The sequence below is a fragment of the Lissotriton vulgaris genome, chromosome 7 (assembly GCF_964263255.1).
Source record: "Lissotriton vulgaris chromosome 7, aLisVul1.2, whole genome shotgun sequence".
Lineage (NCBI taxonomy): Eukaryota > Metazoa > Chordata > Amphibia > Caudata > Salamandridae > Lissotriton > Lissotriton vulgaris.
Genome location: NC_141695.1, coordinates 682205349 through 682223257, shown reverse-complemented (window position 1 = coordinate 682223257; position 17909 = coordinate 682205349). Strand labels below are relative to the sequence as shown.

At 43.0% G+C, this 17909-nt stretch overlaps 1 protein-coding gene across 1 annotated transcript in view; it reads left to right on the top strand.

Moving 5' to 3' along the window:
• The window catches only part of CRLF3 (cytokine receptor like factor 3), a 281392-nt gene that overhangs the window by 201038 nt on the left and 62445 nt on the right, over positions 1-17909 (top strand). Inside the window, exons 4-5 of the mRNA XM_086930883.1 lie at positions 5656-5833; positions 8848-9070. Coding sequence (XP_086787009.1) covers positions 5656-5833; positions 8848-9070 — 401 coding nt within the window. The remainder of the gene's footprint in view (positions 1-5655; positions 5834-8847; positions 9071-17909) is intronic.

The window sequence follows — 17909 nt, the reverse complement described above, 5'->3', positions numbered from 1 at the left end:
TACACCACCGGGGAGGAGCCAAGATGGCCGACAGGACGGACGTGTAGGCTCCCAGCTCCGCGAGCCTCTCACTCCCGCACCGGCATCCTGCTATCTATCCTGAGTGTTTGTTGCGGCGACATGACGGAATGAACGCGCTGATTGCAACCGCGTTCTTCCGAGGTCTCTACTAGCTGTGTGGACGGAGAACTCGTGGCGCAAGCCGTCCGCCATTGCTCCCCCTGGACCCTGCTCCGATCGCCGCCGCGGGACGCTGCTGCACCGGTGAGACGTCTAGTGGAGGCGTTGATGCTCGCAGTAATGTTGCTGCCTACGGAGGGAGACGGTGAGGTCACTTTCCGATCTTGTGATACTCCTTGCTTGGATGCGGTGTGCACTGGCGGGACAGGATCCCTTCCCCCTTCGTCTCTCTTTGTTGTGCTGCTGAAGGGCTGAATCGGCTCCAGCTGGTGGTGCCGTCTCTGCCGGGAACTGCCTCGCGGACCAGCGGCGAAGGGGCGCTCATAGTGTGCCATTCTGACCTGTGAGCCGCTCTCCTACCGGCGCCCCTGCCTGATGCTTCCCGATACCTATGTCGCCCTTCTCCCTCTAACGCAACCTTATCGACGAAGTGAAGATGGCGCCGGTCTTTAAGGACGAGGAGAAGAGTGCTTCCTTGTCCCCTGGCCGTGCTGTCCCGCCTGCTCTTGCCCACCCTGAGGGACCGAGGATGTCGACCCAAACATCGTCTTGCATGGGACTGCGGCGGGCCCCAACTTGTGGTGATATTCTTGCAGCTATCCCGGATTTCAGGGCTACATGTCGACAAAATGTTTGTGAACTGTGCCGTAAGATTGACGAGGCGACGCTTGATCTGGGGCACCTGAGGCGTTCTGGTTCCCAGCTGCCTACAACTACCCCTGAACTGGATACTATGTCTCAGCAGGCGCTTGCAATGGAGCGGACGATCCCTGGATACAATGTCGAGGACTTGCCCGCCGACGTGGCTGCGGATACAATGTCTTCCTCCATTCCGCGATCTGAGACTCTGCCTCTACCATCACTGTTTCTGAATGGTTTGCTGACTCCCCGGTTGCCAGACTTCCTTGCTGTTTCTGCCTCTGGAGGCTCACCCTTTCATCAGTCAAGTGTACTTCCTCCTGTAAGTGCTGGGACGCCAGTCCTTTTTGACATTAGACTCATTGGTGACTGGGGGCATTCACTTTATCCTCTTATGCTTCCTCTACGTCGGAGACGGCCATCTTGTCCCTTTGTTCAGCTTTCGGCATGTTTTCAGCGGTGGCCATATCTGGGAGGATTTCAACGCTCAGGCCAGGGTTGATGCTTCTTTGTGCTGACTCTGTTTGCCTGGATGGTGGAGACCTGGACTTGAACACTATTTTGGAACTTCTGAATGCGCTCTGTGCGATGTTTTTCCCCACATAGGGCTGTAACTGGTGGGTACAGTTGCTGATTCATGTTTAAGAGATGGGGGTTCGGTGTGCAGGCGGTCCTGGGGTGTGTGAAGATGGAGATGTCCCCACTATGTCTTATTTGCTTGGCTGGTTGCGATCTGGACTGAATCATCCTTATATGCAATGGGCGGCTACATTGTTGCTATCATTCCTCACCTCGGGTTGCAATTGGCATGGTCTCTTGTTGGTCATGGTCGATGGGGTGGAGATCGGTGTGGGCTGGGAGTCCGGGTTTAAGTGTTTCTGGCCCTCCTCCGGGCTTATGTTTTATGGGAGTTTAGATTGGATTTTCTTCTCTTACTCTCTATATCTCAGGTATTATCACGTTTCCTTTTTCTTTCCTCTTCTCTTCCTGGTACTAAATTTCGGGTTTATTGGGCGACAGACACACTGCTGGGGGGGGGGGGGGGGGGGGGGGGAGTAGGCCGTAGCATCTGCATGCGTGTAGGGTGGTGGGTTGGGGGAGGGGTTTTTAGTTTTCTAGTTTCGGTTTCTATGGTGCCTTTGTTTTTTCCTCTTTATAATTTTCTCTTTTTTCCATCTTGGGTCTGTGTTGGGATTGAGAGCGGGCGGATGGAGGTGCACATTAGTTAGGTTGTTGATCCTGATACCCCTGTTGATCGCATTTGAGCCCCCAGGCCGCCTGCGGGAACTTGACTTTTGACTTGTTGAACTGTATGGTGGAATTACCGCTGCTGTGCGTTTACGCCTCCACGGGCCCTGCTTCTTTATTTCTTAACCTTAGTTTGTATATTACATTAAAAACAGTAAAGTCGGACTTAAATTGTCGCAACAAAAAACCTTTAAAATTTAACCTTCAAGCTCCTGAGACACGATATCACGTTGCTTTACAATGTAACTCTTTAATGTCTGCCTATGATCCTTATGTGCTATTGTGTCATCGTATTGCTTGCGCCAGTGCTTTACCAGTTTTCGTGGCCGGCCTGAGGGTTGTGGGCCCGTATTTGTACTTTTACAACTGCACAATAAAGGTTTTCCAAAAATTAAAAAAAAAAAAAAAGAAAACTACACCACCAATCTGAACACCCAAGACATCTTGGAAAACCTCAGGGCAAGCAGAAGGACATAGGCTACATAAAAATAAAAAATAAACGTTGTTTAAAATATTTACAAAGAAAAATAAAGTAGTCCCTTGCAAGTAGCGCCGGCCGCGACGTATGCGTGAGGGGAGTAGCGTCCTTCACAGCAACAGGAGGAGCGAGGACATGATTAGCGTCTGAGTGAGGGGAGGAGCGGAGTTCACCACAGCAACAGCAATACCGAGCGGTGATAAGCGGAGGAGCAGTGGCAGCGCGGGGAGGTAAGTCGTGACGTGGGGGGCGGGGGGTGTTTACAAAGCCGAGGCGGGAGACTCGAGGCGGGAGGCGCCTCGCGCTATGTGCCACGCTCTATGCTCGAGTCCTAATGTTCATATACAAGCTTAAATAAGCTTTACCTTGGTTCATCTGCACACAGGGTTTGATCATCACTGGGAATGAAACGCAAATGTGTATTTCTTGAGAAAATGACCTTCTGTCTCAAAGTAAACAATATCTTCCGGATATTGGGCAGAGGAAATAAGTTACGAGGAATATGCAGAAAAAAATAGGACATCTCATCAGACATGGGTTTTATGACTACATAAAAACACATTCAGAGAAACGGATATACGGTGAAATGCTAAGTGCACAGATGGCAGGAAAGTTGAAAAAGAGCGAAATTAATGATTAGAGGGATAGAAAAAAAACATGATTGCAATGCAGTCTGCTCGCTTCTAAGTATGTTATACAGGCTTCTGCATTTGAAATTCAAATGTGTCTTTTTATATATGCACAATGCTGCCCCCAGCCCCTTTCTGCCCCAGGCAGCGCTGGAGCGGGCTGCTAATAGTTGATAAAAGTAACCGGAAAACTGATGAAAGAAACTTCCTAGTTGGTACATTTGGTGTTGAAGCCTTGTGATATGTTTTTTGTATGTGTGCATTTTCTGTGTTAACTTTCCCTTATACATGTTCTGCTTATTTGGTGTATTTTGTGTCTGTTTAATATGTTTGACAACACTGGAGAACCCATGTATTCAGCGCAGGAGTGAACAATTATAAACTTTATTGAATTGTTTAAACTAAACTTGCAAAAATCGTGCAGAAATCACTGGTGATTAATTATTGGACAAACAACGATGTACAAATTCATTCCCGCATTGCAACCCTTTTTCATTTGCCTACATTTCAGAAGTAAGTCATATTCTTAACTTTTGAGTGTGAAGTTCAAGATGCAAGGACATGTTAGCTACTGTGGGACCAATTAAATGTAGTACATTGCCTAGTGGATCCCTTCTGTCCAGCAGTGGCCTTGAGCCATGATTTGCTGAAGATCTTTGACCTCCAGAAAACATTTAAATCTTTCGGTAACCTGACTGCATTTCATTACATTTTGTTGGCGAAGGGTACAGAGGCCTTGGTCTTGGTCCTTTATTAAAATAAAATGTTGACTTTAAACTGTTTCCTGTAGAACATTACTTGTTTTTGCATTAACTTCTGATCCCTACATTAAATTCCTTCATTTATACGACATTTTAAGTGATTTATTTTGTTTCATGTTATAATGTTTTAGTGTTTTTACATATGTACCACATGCACGTTTCACTGAGGTAGGCCTTGGCTCAAACATGTGCACCCAGCCAAGACTCCATAACCTACAACAGTTAGATGCCTGCATCCTTTATGTTTGATGGTAAAAGCGAAATTACAAGTTCCAGAATGCTAAGTACATTTACTAAAGGGGCTGGGGTGGCTCAAGGTAATACAGATGACACAGTTATGCATTGCTGCTAAAAGTAGCACTTGTAATAAGAGTAGTACTAAAATATTATATTTAAAGCACCTCAAATATTAAATAAAAGTGCTTCATTGACATAATAAAAGTATAACAAGCATAACTAGTAATTCTGTACACCAGAGTGTTTTTCCGTAGAATCAAAGCACTACAAGGTGTCTAGTTTAATCTACTGGCAGCTCTTAAGTAATTGCTACAGGTCTGATGTTAGTGACTTTAAAGTTTCCTACTTTTGTTCTGGCAAAGAAAGTCTGAACGCAACTTTGCAAGCCAACGGAGTAATTGCATATGTTGATGTGCACTGTGTGAACAGTTACTTTCCCAGAAAGATACAGAAAGTTCCAATTTGTCAGTCAAGAGGCCTTGACCCTAGTGCTCATTATTAATATTTTCTATGCCCGAAAATTACTTGGACTGCATCGTTCCTAATTCCCTGTAACCATGCAACTGCGCTTGAATCCCATATTGATGGCGTTGCCGTAGCCCATTGTGGGCTTAATTATTGCACCATCAACCTTATACGAGCCCAAGGGTGGTAACAGAAGTACTCTGCTGAGCTGCCATCACTTAAACAAGCAGTGCCAGATCACATTATCACTCTTTGATTTTAGGCTCTTGTAAGAGTTCAGACAAAACTTAAATTCCTGAGTCTTACCCTAAGGTTGTGAGGAAAACCGAAAGCTGGTTGTCCCACCCAGAATTTAGGAGCTAGAAGTAGATCTTTTTGGATTTAGCTCTGTTGAGCTTCACTTCACTGGCCACTCAGCTGCCTTACCAGCGTTTGACAAAAACGCTCTGAAATTATCACCTGTAAACTCCCCGCCCCTTCAATACACTGATGAATCCACATACTTACTGTTAGCTTAGAGTGGAAATGGATGCCTTGACCTCTCAGTAAATGGAGAACAAGATTATCGTAAATGTGGACACATGGGGGAAGCAAAGGCTTAGATTTGATACATTAGTCTGGAAAAGAGAGTTAGTGGGCCCCTCTGTATTTATCTCGTCATGTGTCTGAACGTTTTATGGAATTTATCCTTAGAAGCAGTGGATCTGCTTGGAAGCATTCGAGTGTTTCTCGTGGAGATAATAGCCATTTTATGGTTGGTTTCCTTCTGTAATGGAACAAAGAGTGGAATCAGTTGATACCAAGATCTATTTCGATTGGTTTACCTTGATTCAAGTATTCTGGCCTGCTTGTTTAGCAAGTACTCTGTATGTCATCACAGTTATGGATTATTTTTTCAATTGTATTCTGCGTTCACTTGCATAAATATGCAATCCTTTAATCTTAAGCATAAAGTTTACTCTGGCCCATCTGTGTGGTGTCTGATGAAGTCTATCTATTTCTATACATTTCCCCCTAGCTTGCCAGAGGTGCCCTCTTTGGTGGAAGTGCCTTGCTTATCAGCCCAGCTGGATGACTCGCTCCTATCTATACTGAAGAATCAAATCTTCAGCCACGGTACGGTGGCCTCACGGCCACCAGTGCAGATTTCAGAGCTTGTTGAGCGACCAGGAGGAATCCTTGTGAGATGGTGTAAGGTAAGTACATTTTTACTTTATGATTTTCAATCATTTGCTTTTCTGCAATATATATGCCATGCTATGATAGAGCCTTGTTTTTCTCTGGAAGTATCAATTTTCTCTTCTGTTAGTGTGATTAGCAACATTTCGAGATATTGTAAAAAAGAAATCAGATTTCCCTTGCCTGTTTAATTGATTTCACCTATTTTATAGATTAGCCTAGGGTTTGAATCAAAGTAATGGCAATATCCACCAACTCGATGCCTAGAGATGTTAATCTACTGCAGTTTGGACCACTTATATTTTCCATCTAAGGTTTAAGCAGACTTGTAAATCTACTGTGTGGCTTTATGACAACGAATCTACACACTGAAAATTCTGTAAAAATGGCAGCAAAGATATAACAACTATGCTGTGAGAATCAGCTTCATATTATTGAGTCATTGGAAGCAGGATTAAGTAAAGTTCACATACAAAATCGTTTTGTTGTTTGGAAGCACACCTAACAAAGCGAACATGTAAATTGAGTGGATGTGCTCGTATCAAATCATTAACAATCATGCAGTCTAATGGCAATAGTATAAAAGAGAGTTGTCCAGCGTTGGACCATGAGGGCCAGGACCATGTCAGATGTTCTGGATAACCACTGGCTATTTGAAAGAATTCATATTTTGATTCACTCTATAGACTTCTGAAAAACCGGCATGATGATCCACATCCTTGTGGGACAGCATGTATAAACCAATATTTTTTTTAACCATGCCTAAATCTCTATGAATCACAAGCGGTTAGAGTGTTGATAAACATTTTGCTGCTGATGGTTTATTGCTTGTGGCGACCATTTGGCCTACTGCCTAGTGCTACTAGCACAAATACATGTAAAACTGATGTCTATGTGTGGTCTCAGGAAAGACATTTTGTTTAAAGAAGACATATAGTATACATACATTGTAGGCTCCGGGTAAGCTTCCTCAGGCTGTTGGCTTAAAATAGTGTCAATCACGTCTTGGATTAGCCCACAGGAGTATTTAGTCTCACCATTTTTCTATTGCCTTTTTAGCTATATCTTTGCGCAACCACTGGATGCTTGAATTTTTTTTTGCGTTGCGTATTTTTTGCGTACAAGTTGGGCCAAGCATCAGACATTCAGTATTTTGTTTCTGAAAAATGCAGCTACTCATCACACGTTCAGTACCGTACTACTCCTCTCTGCGGCTTCAGGACGCAGTTTCTTAGCACGCCCCCAGCTGCTCTTTTTCCCTTCTACTGGGTTACCAGTCCACCAGTGGCTTTTCACCCCGCAGCGCCTTAGCCCCGATACTGTGACACTACTGAGCGTATTATGTCTTTTCAGTGCACAAAGGGACTATGTTTAAATCCCAGACTTGGAGCTTCTCTCGCCTGCTGCAAGGACACTGCTCACACTGTGCAGGCCACAAATTAATTGGCTTAGGCCGTGCTTAATCTCTTTAATAGTGGGGGGAAATGATAATGTTACCATTTTTAGGTGGATCTATGGTAGATGGAATATAGTAGAACATAGTGCCTATGAATGTGTTCACCTTGTTCCGAACTTTCCTAGGCAAGTTACATTGGCATTAACGAGTTGTTTAAAGAACTAGCGTATTCTTTTTGGCATCCACCGGTGTAATAGTAGGAAAAGCAAACCGGCTCGGGTAATAGCTTTTACTTTTGGAAAGTAAAAAATGTTTGGTGCTATGCCAAGACGTGCAGTAGTTTGGGTCTGTGGTAACACAGCAACCAGGGATCCAGCTAAGGATTTTGAGTAGCAGTATAGTACTCCCTTTCTGTGGAAGTTGGAGGTAGAATGTTTTTAAGGAGTAACAAAAAAGGAATGTTCATTGTTGATGGGAGGGTCTTTCAATGGGTAAAAGTACATTCTGATTTTAAACAAAATTTTTTTATTTTATGCAGCCCGTGTGTTTTTTTCTAGCTGGTAATTGGTATAAATCAATGAATGCATTTTTGACGTTAGTCATCCCGCCCAGTATTACGGTTCTACATGGATGATGTCACTCCTCCGGACATATCAGCAGGGCACTCTGAAAGGATGCTCTGATAGCCTCCTGCATATCCGTCACTCCCTATGTCTTTCTGTGGGAGGTAAATGCCTCATAATAAATAGTAAAATAGACCAGTATGCCTCTCACTCGAGTAAGTTGCTTACAGCAGCCTCAGGTTCATTGAGGATTCACTAACTGTTAACCAGTCCCCGTTGTTAGCTTTCAAAGAAAATGAAATGATGATCAACCTTCGATATTCCAATAAAATGGATTGATCTAGATGGATGAGTATTTAGGTTGGAAGTGGTTAGTTCTGAAGGTAAAACTATAAATGAGTTTGGATCATAAATGGGGTTGACCTGAGTAGAGTGAATGGAGGACATGTTAATTCTTTCTGCTTTCACGTGTGCACAGCGCAAACATCCCTTGACCTATAAGGAAACGTCTGACCCTGAGTTGGTTTGGAATCTTTCCAGAACTCCTTTGACACTTGGATTAGTGCACAAAAGGAGCACCAGATACTACATCATCAACATCGGCACTCTGTGACCAACACAAGCAGTCTGAGAGAGTCCATGCCCCTCTCGCCTAACTTAAGTTGCCTTGCCTTGCATTCCTATACATTTCTGCAATTTCCTGCTCCCTACATACAGAGGATGGGAAGAGATGGACCTGTGCAGAGAAACTGCCTTGTGGATTTAGGTGGTTCCCAGGTCCTGATAGGCATTATACAGCTGTTCAAATTATTAATATTAGATGAAGATCAGTTATATTTTTTGTGGAGAATAGTATATGATTATTAATGCCGTTATTTTCCTCCTTCTCTGACCCTGATTGTGGAGGTAGGAAATTAAGCCTGCTGTTCATGCTTGCCCTACTACATAATGATGAAATAGGATGGCCTTAGTGGCAACAAAGCTAAGGTTCTGCTAAAGCAAGATTGAAAAATTATGTAACACGTGTGAGGTATTCATATTATCATACTCTTTCACATCTTTCGTTATATAGGTGGAGGACGAATTTGTTGCACAGGATTACCGACTTCAGTATCGTAAAAGTGTTTCAAATCATTTTGAAGATGTGTACGTCGGCTCTGAAACTGAATTCATTGTATTACACATTGACCCAAATGTGGATTATCAGTTCCGGGTGTGTGCGCGAGGGGACGGGCGCCAGGAATGGAGCCCATGGAGTATTGCCCAGCTTGGCCACACGTCACTCGTTCCTCATGGTGAGCTTAAAATCTTTATATCCTCCATTATGTTTGTTAATAGTGATCATTGTTTGATACCTCCCTCTTGGTGCAGCCCGGATAGTACCTCTATCTACACTAGTTGTCTGATAGATATGTGGTGTGCAAGGAGGGGGTCTTCGGATCACCTTTAAGCTTTATTTTATATTCATTCTCTATAGATTTCCTATACTGCTTGGAGCCTTTACTGGTCTTTTGGGGGATTGATTTGGTTCCTATACTGCTGACTAACAATATCCAGGACTTCCATATGTGCAATTGGGATGCTGAAATGCCATGAGTGTTCCTCTCTGCTTGGGAAGCGCATAAGCACATTTTTGTGCAGCCACAACTTCCTAGGTGGGAAGTCCCTCTCCACGTCATGTTGTACTGGACAGCTCTTTGCAGCCCACAACAGCCTTTCTGTCACTTAGAAGACCCCCCTGTTTGGAGAAGAGGTGGAAAACAGGCAGGTGCAGGTGGAGTCCAGTGGAGTGCTGAGCTTGTCTGCGAAGCCAAGTAATAAAGTTCCAGATGTGTTCAAGTTCCCAGGGCGGCTGAACCTACCAAGGGGTGCTTGGGGATGCAATGGTGTCCTGAGTTAGTTGAAGTTCCACATATACACAGTCCTAAACAGTTGAAATAAATAATTCATATCTCACACAGTGTTATCAGCAAGTACTAAGACACAGAGAAACATGACTTAACTTGCCCCAGAAAAAAATAGAAGAGGAGGAGTAGGCTGAAGCGTCAATGGATATAGACTAACTTGTCTGCCGTATATTGCTAAGAACCTAGATTTCCCCTGTTTGTTTTGAAATAGTCTTTATGTTGCAATTTTTTCTGCTCTGTTGTAAATAAAGACAGACACTACATTCTATAAGTATAGACATTCACAAGAAAAGACAAGGGGCTACATATCTTAGAATGAATGCAGGAGATGTTTTTTAATGCCGAGTGCACTGCTTAGGTTTATCAAATCACGGACTTTGATTTTTATCCTAAGATAGTGCTATCTTACTGAAATACGTAATTATCATAAGTAGTTTTATTAGTACATTTGCTCTCTTACCAAAGTCCTACCTTAGTTTTTTGCTGTAGTGCTTTAGGTTTGTGTAGAACATGATTTTCGTGGTACAGTGGGATTCTCCCTACTAAGCTGTGCTCACAGAGCTCTCCAGTTGTTCAGTGTGAGGCTGGAGTAGTTTATCCAGCCCTAGTATGATCTTCACATTTGCTTTCCCTATTATAAAGCAGGCCTAAAACGCACAATAAATAGCAGAGCTGAGTGAGCTGCTCTCTTCTGACATGGAGCTACTTGTGAGTGACTGTAATATTTCTTAAGATGTTTACCATTCGCCTTTGAACCCCTAGGCATATCCTTGTCTTTGTATGGTATTTATTTAGTTTTTTTTATCATTGCTCCTCTCCCACGAGAAAGGTGTTGGCGAGCTGACAACAAATGAGATGCAAATCATTTCTTAGAAATAATCAGCACGTAATATCAAGTAGACATTAAAAGAACTGATTATAAACATCACCATCACCAGATAGGGATTAGAGGAAGTGTCGAACATTACCACTACTAAATGGAGCACAGCAGAACATGAGGGGCTAGCAATAACATAACGAGAGCAAAACATAAACCAACAGAACTGAGAGCACAAGAAAGCTATGGAATGCATAATAAAGTGGGTGAGGTAACTTAAACTAGACTAATATCAAATAGGACAGCGCAAAGCGAGTGAAGAGTTAACAAAAAAGGCCAGGAGAAAAGTAGCGCATGCCAGAGGTCCCACATATAGTAAAGTTTACACTGTTGTCCATTCTGTGTATGTATTCTGTATACAGTAAGCTCAATAAATGCGTAAGAAAAACAGCTGTGCACTATTTCTGAGGTGAAGGAGGAAGGAGCTTTGAGAGGAGTCTGCATACCAGGCAGCAGCAGCGCCTCTCTCCAGATCTTGCAGAACAGGGACAGTGTGGCCAGCAGAAGTGCAGGCTTCCCTGCTTTACAGAAAAGGTCAATATTGGGCCACCGCAGCAGTGCAAGCTTCCATCCTTTGCAGATCAGGTACAATATGACAGCAAAAGTTCCAATATTCCTGCTACCCGCACTGATTCTGTCCACATGGGACATAGCTCATGACAGTGGGGTAGGGTAGGGTCAGGCCAAGCTGTGGAGGGGTTCATGCAGCCAGTGCCAAGGGGTGGTGGACCGGCAGCACACCAGGGGCTCTATACAGCGGCAAACAGAGGGACAAGAGGTATATCCAAGTCATTAGTCATTGCAAGGTGCCATGCAGTGTGGAGCAGAGACACGTTCTGCAAATCACAGGGAGAGGGCAGACCGTGTCAGGGGCAGGAAAAATGAGGTCAGGAAATAGGCAGAACCTTACTTAGGCAAGGGGCGAAGAAAGGCATTAGAGCATCAACTGGCCAACCAACAGCCATGACGCCATTGTACACCATTTTTCGTTTGTGATGCTAATAATGAGCGCAGTGTAACTTCTGGCCAGCATTTTTCCCCAATAGGTGATGCTTCGGCTGCAGTTGCAAGATGCTCAAAGCCATTTGGATAAAGTAGAACTATGTGCAACCATTGCGGCACTGCATGGGAAATTCTCCCGCCATACTTTGCAACTGAAGCACTTCTTTGTAAGGGTATTTGTTGGAGTTTAAGATGCATTCACTAGCTAAATGCTGCCCAGCAGTTTATTTCTTATAAGACACATTGAAATAGTTTCCCCCATAAAATAAAAAAAGATTTAATTTCTATTTGAGTGGGACAATTAGCTGGCATAGTCTCAATTAGCTAGTCAGTATCATCAATATGTGATCTATAGAACACTGCGCAATCTAAGTAATGAATAATTGTAAGATTCTGGTTAGAAACTCTTTTTAAGATTGACTCCCAAGTGTGTAGCTCATATCATGCTTGGAGCGGTGCCTCACATGAAAGGAGACCTCAGTGACTCCTTGGCTCCTCGTGTTGAGAGTGACTGACTGCTAACTGCCAGGTGATCTGAAGTTTATTTCTAGGGTGACTCCACACTTTTGCTTTTTTTCTTAAACAAGATGGTCTTGAAGTAGGGAAGTGTGCTCCTCCAAATTACACTGTTGATGACTTCAGATAGGCCTAATAAAAAGGTGGAGGTCATTCCACTTCCCCTATATTCCATTAGAAGCATGGTGAGATAATCTACCCGAATCTGGATGTAAAAACATTTCTAGTCGGGTCATTTAGAATTTTCTAGTTGCTGGACTACTGCCAAAAACTGACAGATGTCTTGTCCGCCCTATTTTTAGGCCATACTCACCTTATATACAGTGTATTATGTATACTCTAGAGGTAAGGTGGACTCCTGTACATACATTAATAAGGGGGGTAGGCTAACTTAAGGGATACTTTAGAGTGTTCGGGATGCAGACAAATCACTATTTGGTCTCTAAATAAGGTGGATAGGACATCTGCCAATTTTGGGCAGTAAATCCACATCTTCCAAGCTCTTTATAGGGGTCCTATAGAACCTGGTGGATGCAGAGCCAAGGGCTGAAAGAAAATACTGGAAAGCTTGATAGCTTATAGAGTGCAGGCTTTTACCCTCACTTTAAAAAGAAAAAAGTAGAGATGAAGAAGGAATGTTAAGGGGGAGAGAGAGCTTGGAAGGTGATTAATAGTACATCTAGGGGAAATAGCAGTTAGATGGGACTCTTTAGAAGGTCTGGAAGGAAATGCAGTGGTAGGTTTGAAGGACAATACTCCCAATTGCACGAAAAAGCATATTTCTGCAGTAAGTTTGTATGAGGTATCTTGGCCAAAGCTATCAATGGTAAAACATAAATTTAAAAAAGGAATATGATTTATAATGAAGGGTTTGTCAGAATCCTCTTCAATTTTCCTTTTCACTGCAATAACATAGACCTAGTAAGTGGCTGACTGAATTATCCAGTGCACTTGCCAACTTAAAAAGAAAAGGATAGGCCTATAAAAGAAGAAACGTTAAATTCAATGATACTTTGGAGAGACTTTTAACATTGTTATGGTAAAGTCTCAAATATTGATCCGGGTCAATGTTTTTGTCACACCTGGAAGGTCCCTATTGGCCTCCAGAGTCCACAGTAATGCCTTCTGTATTGCATGGAGCATAAGAGACGGACAGATATACCACAGCCTTGTCCCTCAGATCATAATAGAATGGAACATTTATTTTACTTATTTTAGAGGTTTTATATAGCGCTGGCAATACCCGGAGGTATCGGAACGCTTTACATGAGCATCAGATCATAATTACAGGTTACATTGTTACAAAAGTTACACAGTTCTTACAGCATGGCAACATAGTTACTTATAAGGTCAAGATAAACAATAAGCACAAAAACGAAAGGGGAAAAGCAAGCGAAGGAGAAAGATTCAGGGGAGTGGGGAAGTAACTGTGGAAGTAGACAGGTAATGAAGGCGGGAAAGAGGAGGGGAGGGTGAAGGACATCGCATGGAAAGAGGAGGGGAAGGGCGACGGGGACACAAACCGGTAGACGAGTCAAAGCAACGTCCAAAGTCCAGTAAGCTGTGATCCCAGGGGAAGTGGTATCACTTCCCTAACTCTGTTGCCAGAGACTCCCTTTACGAAGTGGACTCTCTCAGAGGGGTCTCTGAGACTCCAAGGCCTATATACTGGATCCTTCCCCAAAAAGGGGAGAGGGAGTGCTTTGTCAAGGGGTGCCATATCATACCTCAGCTGTGAGTGGCTCCCTTGGCGCAGTGGATTCTCTCAGCGGGTACGCTGAGACTCCAGAGTATAAATATTGGATCTTTCCCCAACAAGGGGAGAAAGAGTGCTTAGTCCAAGGGCACAAAGGACAGACGGCTAGGCAGACTAGCAAGCAAGGTGAGAGATTAGGAGAGAGGATAGGAGCTAGGGAGGCAGACAAAGGGAGAAAGAGTACTAAATGGGAACAAATTTAATTAATGAGTTATTATATAGCGCTGTCTAGACCCGATGGAATCAGAGCGCTTTACATGAGGGACAATAATGTTGCAAATTACATCAGTTCAAAGTTACATAAGGATCAAGAAAAGCATTTAAAGAACATAGGGGACAAGGTGAATGGAGCAGGAAGGGTAAGGGGATAGGGTAAAGGGGTAGGAGGAAGATAGAACGTAGAGACGAGGGGAAAATAGTTACAAAAGATACCAGAAACTTTTTAGGAGCATAGAAGGAAAATGGGGTGGGGAATGGAAAGGGGGTGAGGGCTAAAGGAGTAGTGTATAGTTTGTCCAAGGTCCGGCTGGGTAGGTGACGGCCAAGGGGGAATCCTCGGCCCATCTCCTCTTCAGCTATCAGATAGCTCCACCGGGCTTCAGTCAAATGGCTAGGTCTCCTGTAATCTTTCCTTGTCTTATTTTCTGCACTTTGTATTGAATTGAAGTGCCCACTAGCAGGTAAATGTCATATGCTGGGTTAAGAAGGATGTTCTCCAAAATGAGAAGTCTGATTTCTGCTGGGGGCACATTCTTATTGACAACTTCTTGAATTTTGGCTTTCAGCTTTGAACTGCCAGTTTTCATTCCAGACACCAACACAGTATCGCCTTGCTTTGCAACCTTTTCCATCTCTGTGATATAGGATGGTGGTGTGTATGTAGATTCTAAAAACTTCAGAATCCGTAATGTTATGCATATCCGAGAAACCCTCTGATTCTGTATCTTTGACAACAGTCCAATCAAAAACCAAACCTGCAAGAGTACTGAATGTGTTTCCTTCGGAATCCAATGCCTGAATTTTCAGTTCCAATGGGGAATCTTCTAGATATAGTTCCTTGTTGTCGCCACAATCTGAATATCTTTGATTATATTGACTATTGCATCACAACGAAGTACTTGGCCAGTCAATGTGTCTTCAGCAAAGATGATACTTGTCAGACTTGTTGGGTGTGATGAACGTGCCTGCACAAACGCCTTTTGGGAGCACTGACGTTCATCGAAATCCAAAGGATCTATGCTGGCGACTTCTGGTCTCGTGGACGACCATCCGTAGCAGCCCTCTGTGGCCTCCAGGGTGAAGTTGATTCTCATCCCCCGGGCGTAGGGCAGCAGCACCTTGGGGATGTTCAGCTTAGAGACCAGTGCCAAGGAGAGTAGCGGGAGCAGATAAAGGGGAAGCCAGCAATGTGGCGGGGCCATGCTGCTCCCAGCGACCGAGCACCCAAACCCGCTATCTTCGGATGACAGGAGGAGCACTGTGCGGTGGAGGGAGAGCCGCAACGGAGTCTCTGTACAGGAAACAGGATATAGATGGAAGCTGCCGCATGCTGCACTTGTCCCTTCGCTTAGTGGTTGTTCGGGCTCGTAAGGACAGTCCGGGTGCATAGAGGGTTCAGGAGGAGCAGACCGGGAGCCACTGTATTATTTGCATAGCAACTTTGAATTAGACCTACCTGAGTATTTGTAGGTTGGCTTCCCATATCGCAAACACGCAAAGTTATATACTACAGCTCTTTTTATGCAATATTTAAATACAGAAAATAAATGTGAGCATAATACTAGCACTATCAAAGAGTAAATAAGATGAATCATCCAACCATATTATACCACGTATCACAGTGGACGCTTGCCATAAAGAAAGCAGTATAGGTAGTGCAAATACTTGTGCTAGGTTGATATCAGCTTTTCTCATATGAGCCCATGACCCTATCCCTGATATTAGCCAAGATGTATTTCCATAACAAGCTCACTGAATAAAGATGCTTTTTGGGATTCTCAGCAGAATATATTGCCCCTTTTGTAGTAACTCTCACAATATTAAACAAACATTGGCAAAAGCCAATAGGTCTCGCTTTTGTGAGAGTTAGAGTTATTGAAGTTGTAAATGACAATGTCTTCTACCCATGTGTTATGAAATGGAGTGGATGTATGTGGTGTGGAATGGAATTATGTGGGTCGGATTGGAATTGGTAGTTCTGGAAGTGTGTGGTGTGGAGTGGATTTGTGTAGTGGAATTATGTGGCATGGTGTGCAGTGGAATTATGTGGATAGTAATTATTGTATTGTAATTGCATTTATATAGCGCTTACTACCCCTGACGAGTAGTCGAAGCGCTTTTTCGTCGGCTACTCCGGGACCCATATAGGATTAGTGTGGAATTAGTATAGTGAAATTTGCAAGTACATTTTGAGTTGTGGATAGGTTAGTCAGTTATTTGGATTCAGAAGGATAGCAGAAGGATTAAAGAGGAAAAAAAAGGTGTGTATTTATATAGCTCTTGTTACCCCTGATGGGGTGTTTAAGCACGCTACTCCGGAAACCTATAAAGGATTAGTGCTGAATTAGTATGGTGAAATATGAAAGTAATTTGAGTTGTGGATATTAGTCAGTTATTTGGAGTGAGAAGGGTAGCGGAGGGATAAAAGGGAAGACAGGTTTGCATTCATGTAGCACCTGTTACCCCTGATGGGTGTTGAAAGGATTTTCTGGCGAGTAGGACGCAACTCCAGAACCCATAAAGGAATAGTGTTGAAAATTAGAATAGTGCAGTATGAAGTAATTTGAGTGGTGGATATGTTATTCAGTTATTTGGATAGAGAAGGATAGTTTGCGGGATATAAGAGGGAAAGAGATTTGTGTTTATATATCGCTTGCTACCCCTTGATTATGTTTTGAAGCGCTTTATTGGTGAGTAGTACGCTACTCTGGAACCCATAAGAATTACTGTTGAATTAGTATGGTGAAACATGAAAGTAATTTGAGTGGTGGATATGTTAGTCAGTTTTTTGGATTGAGAAGGGTTGGGGAGGAGTAGAAAAGGGAAAAAGGTTTGCATTTATATAGCGCTGGTAACCCTGATGTGGTGTTGAAACGCTTCATTGGCGAGTAGCACGCTACTCTGGAACCCATAAAGGATTAGTGGTGAATTAGTGTAGTGGAATATGGAAATTGAGAAGTGAATATGTTAATCTGTTATTTTGATTGAAAAGGACAAGGGAGGGACAGAAAAGTGAGGCTTTATTTGTTGGATTTTTTTCGGCCATAGCAGTAGGAGGAAGCTTTTGGATGAGTAAAAAGGGGTTTTTGAGGGGAAGAGTCAGAGGGGAGAGTTTGTACAGAGTCTAGAAAGGGTTATTTTGTGGATCATAGTAGTGGTATGGGGTTTGGAATAAATAAGAGTGGATGTAGAGGATATATTGATAGATGTATTGGGTGAGAGATAGGGTAGTGCATTGGAAAGAGTAGTAGAAAGAAGTTTGAGATGAGTCGGAAGGTTGGGCCAGAGGATATATTGAGAGAAGTATAGGCTGAGAAATGGGGTAGTGCATTTGAAATGCTAAATTAGAAGAAAGTGATAAATATATAGATCCATAAGTACATTGAAAGTATATAGATGCATGAAGGAGGTAAGTACCTATAGATTAAAGCTATTGATAGAGGTACAGGATGAGAAATAGGGTAGTCCATTGGATATGCTTTTTCAGGAGAAAGGTAACAGACACAGATCCAAGTACATGGAAGGTACATAGATGCACAATGGATGTAAGTACATGTAGATCAAAGATGATTTTATTTTATTTATTTATTTACAACAATATAATTATCCTACATGTTTATGCAAAGCAATACACACAGATAGGTACCTATCTATAGTGAAAATAAAAGTTTATAATCAGAGGAATATTCTGTAAATTTCTGTTTGCGTATGGTGCATATGTAGGGAAGAGCCAATTCTTGAGTAGTTTTCTGAAGATAAAGTGGTTTGGCTGCTTGAACAGAGAAGGATCTGCCACCCATGTTTTTTTTCTTATATTTTGGGATTTTGGGGCGAAATGCCGCTTTAGAACATAGGTT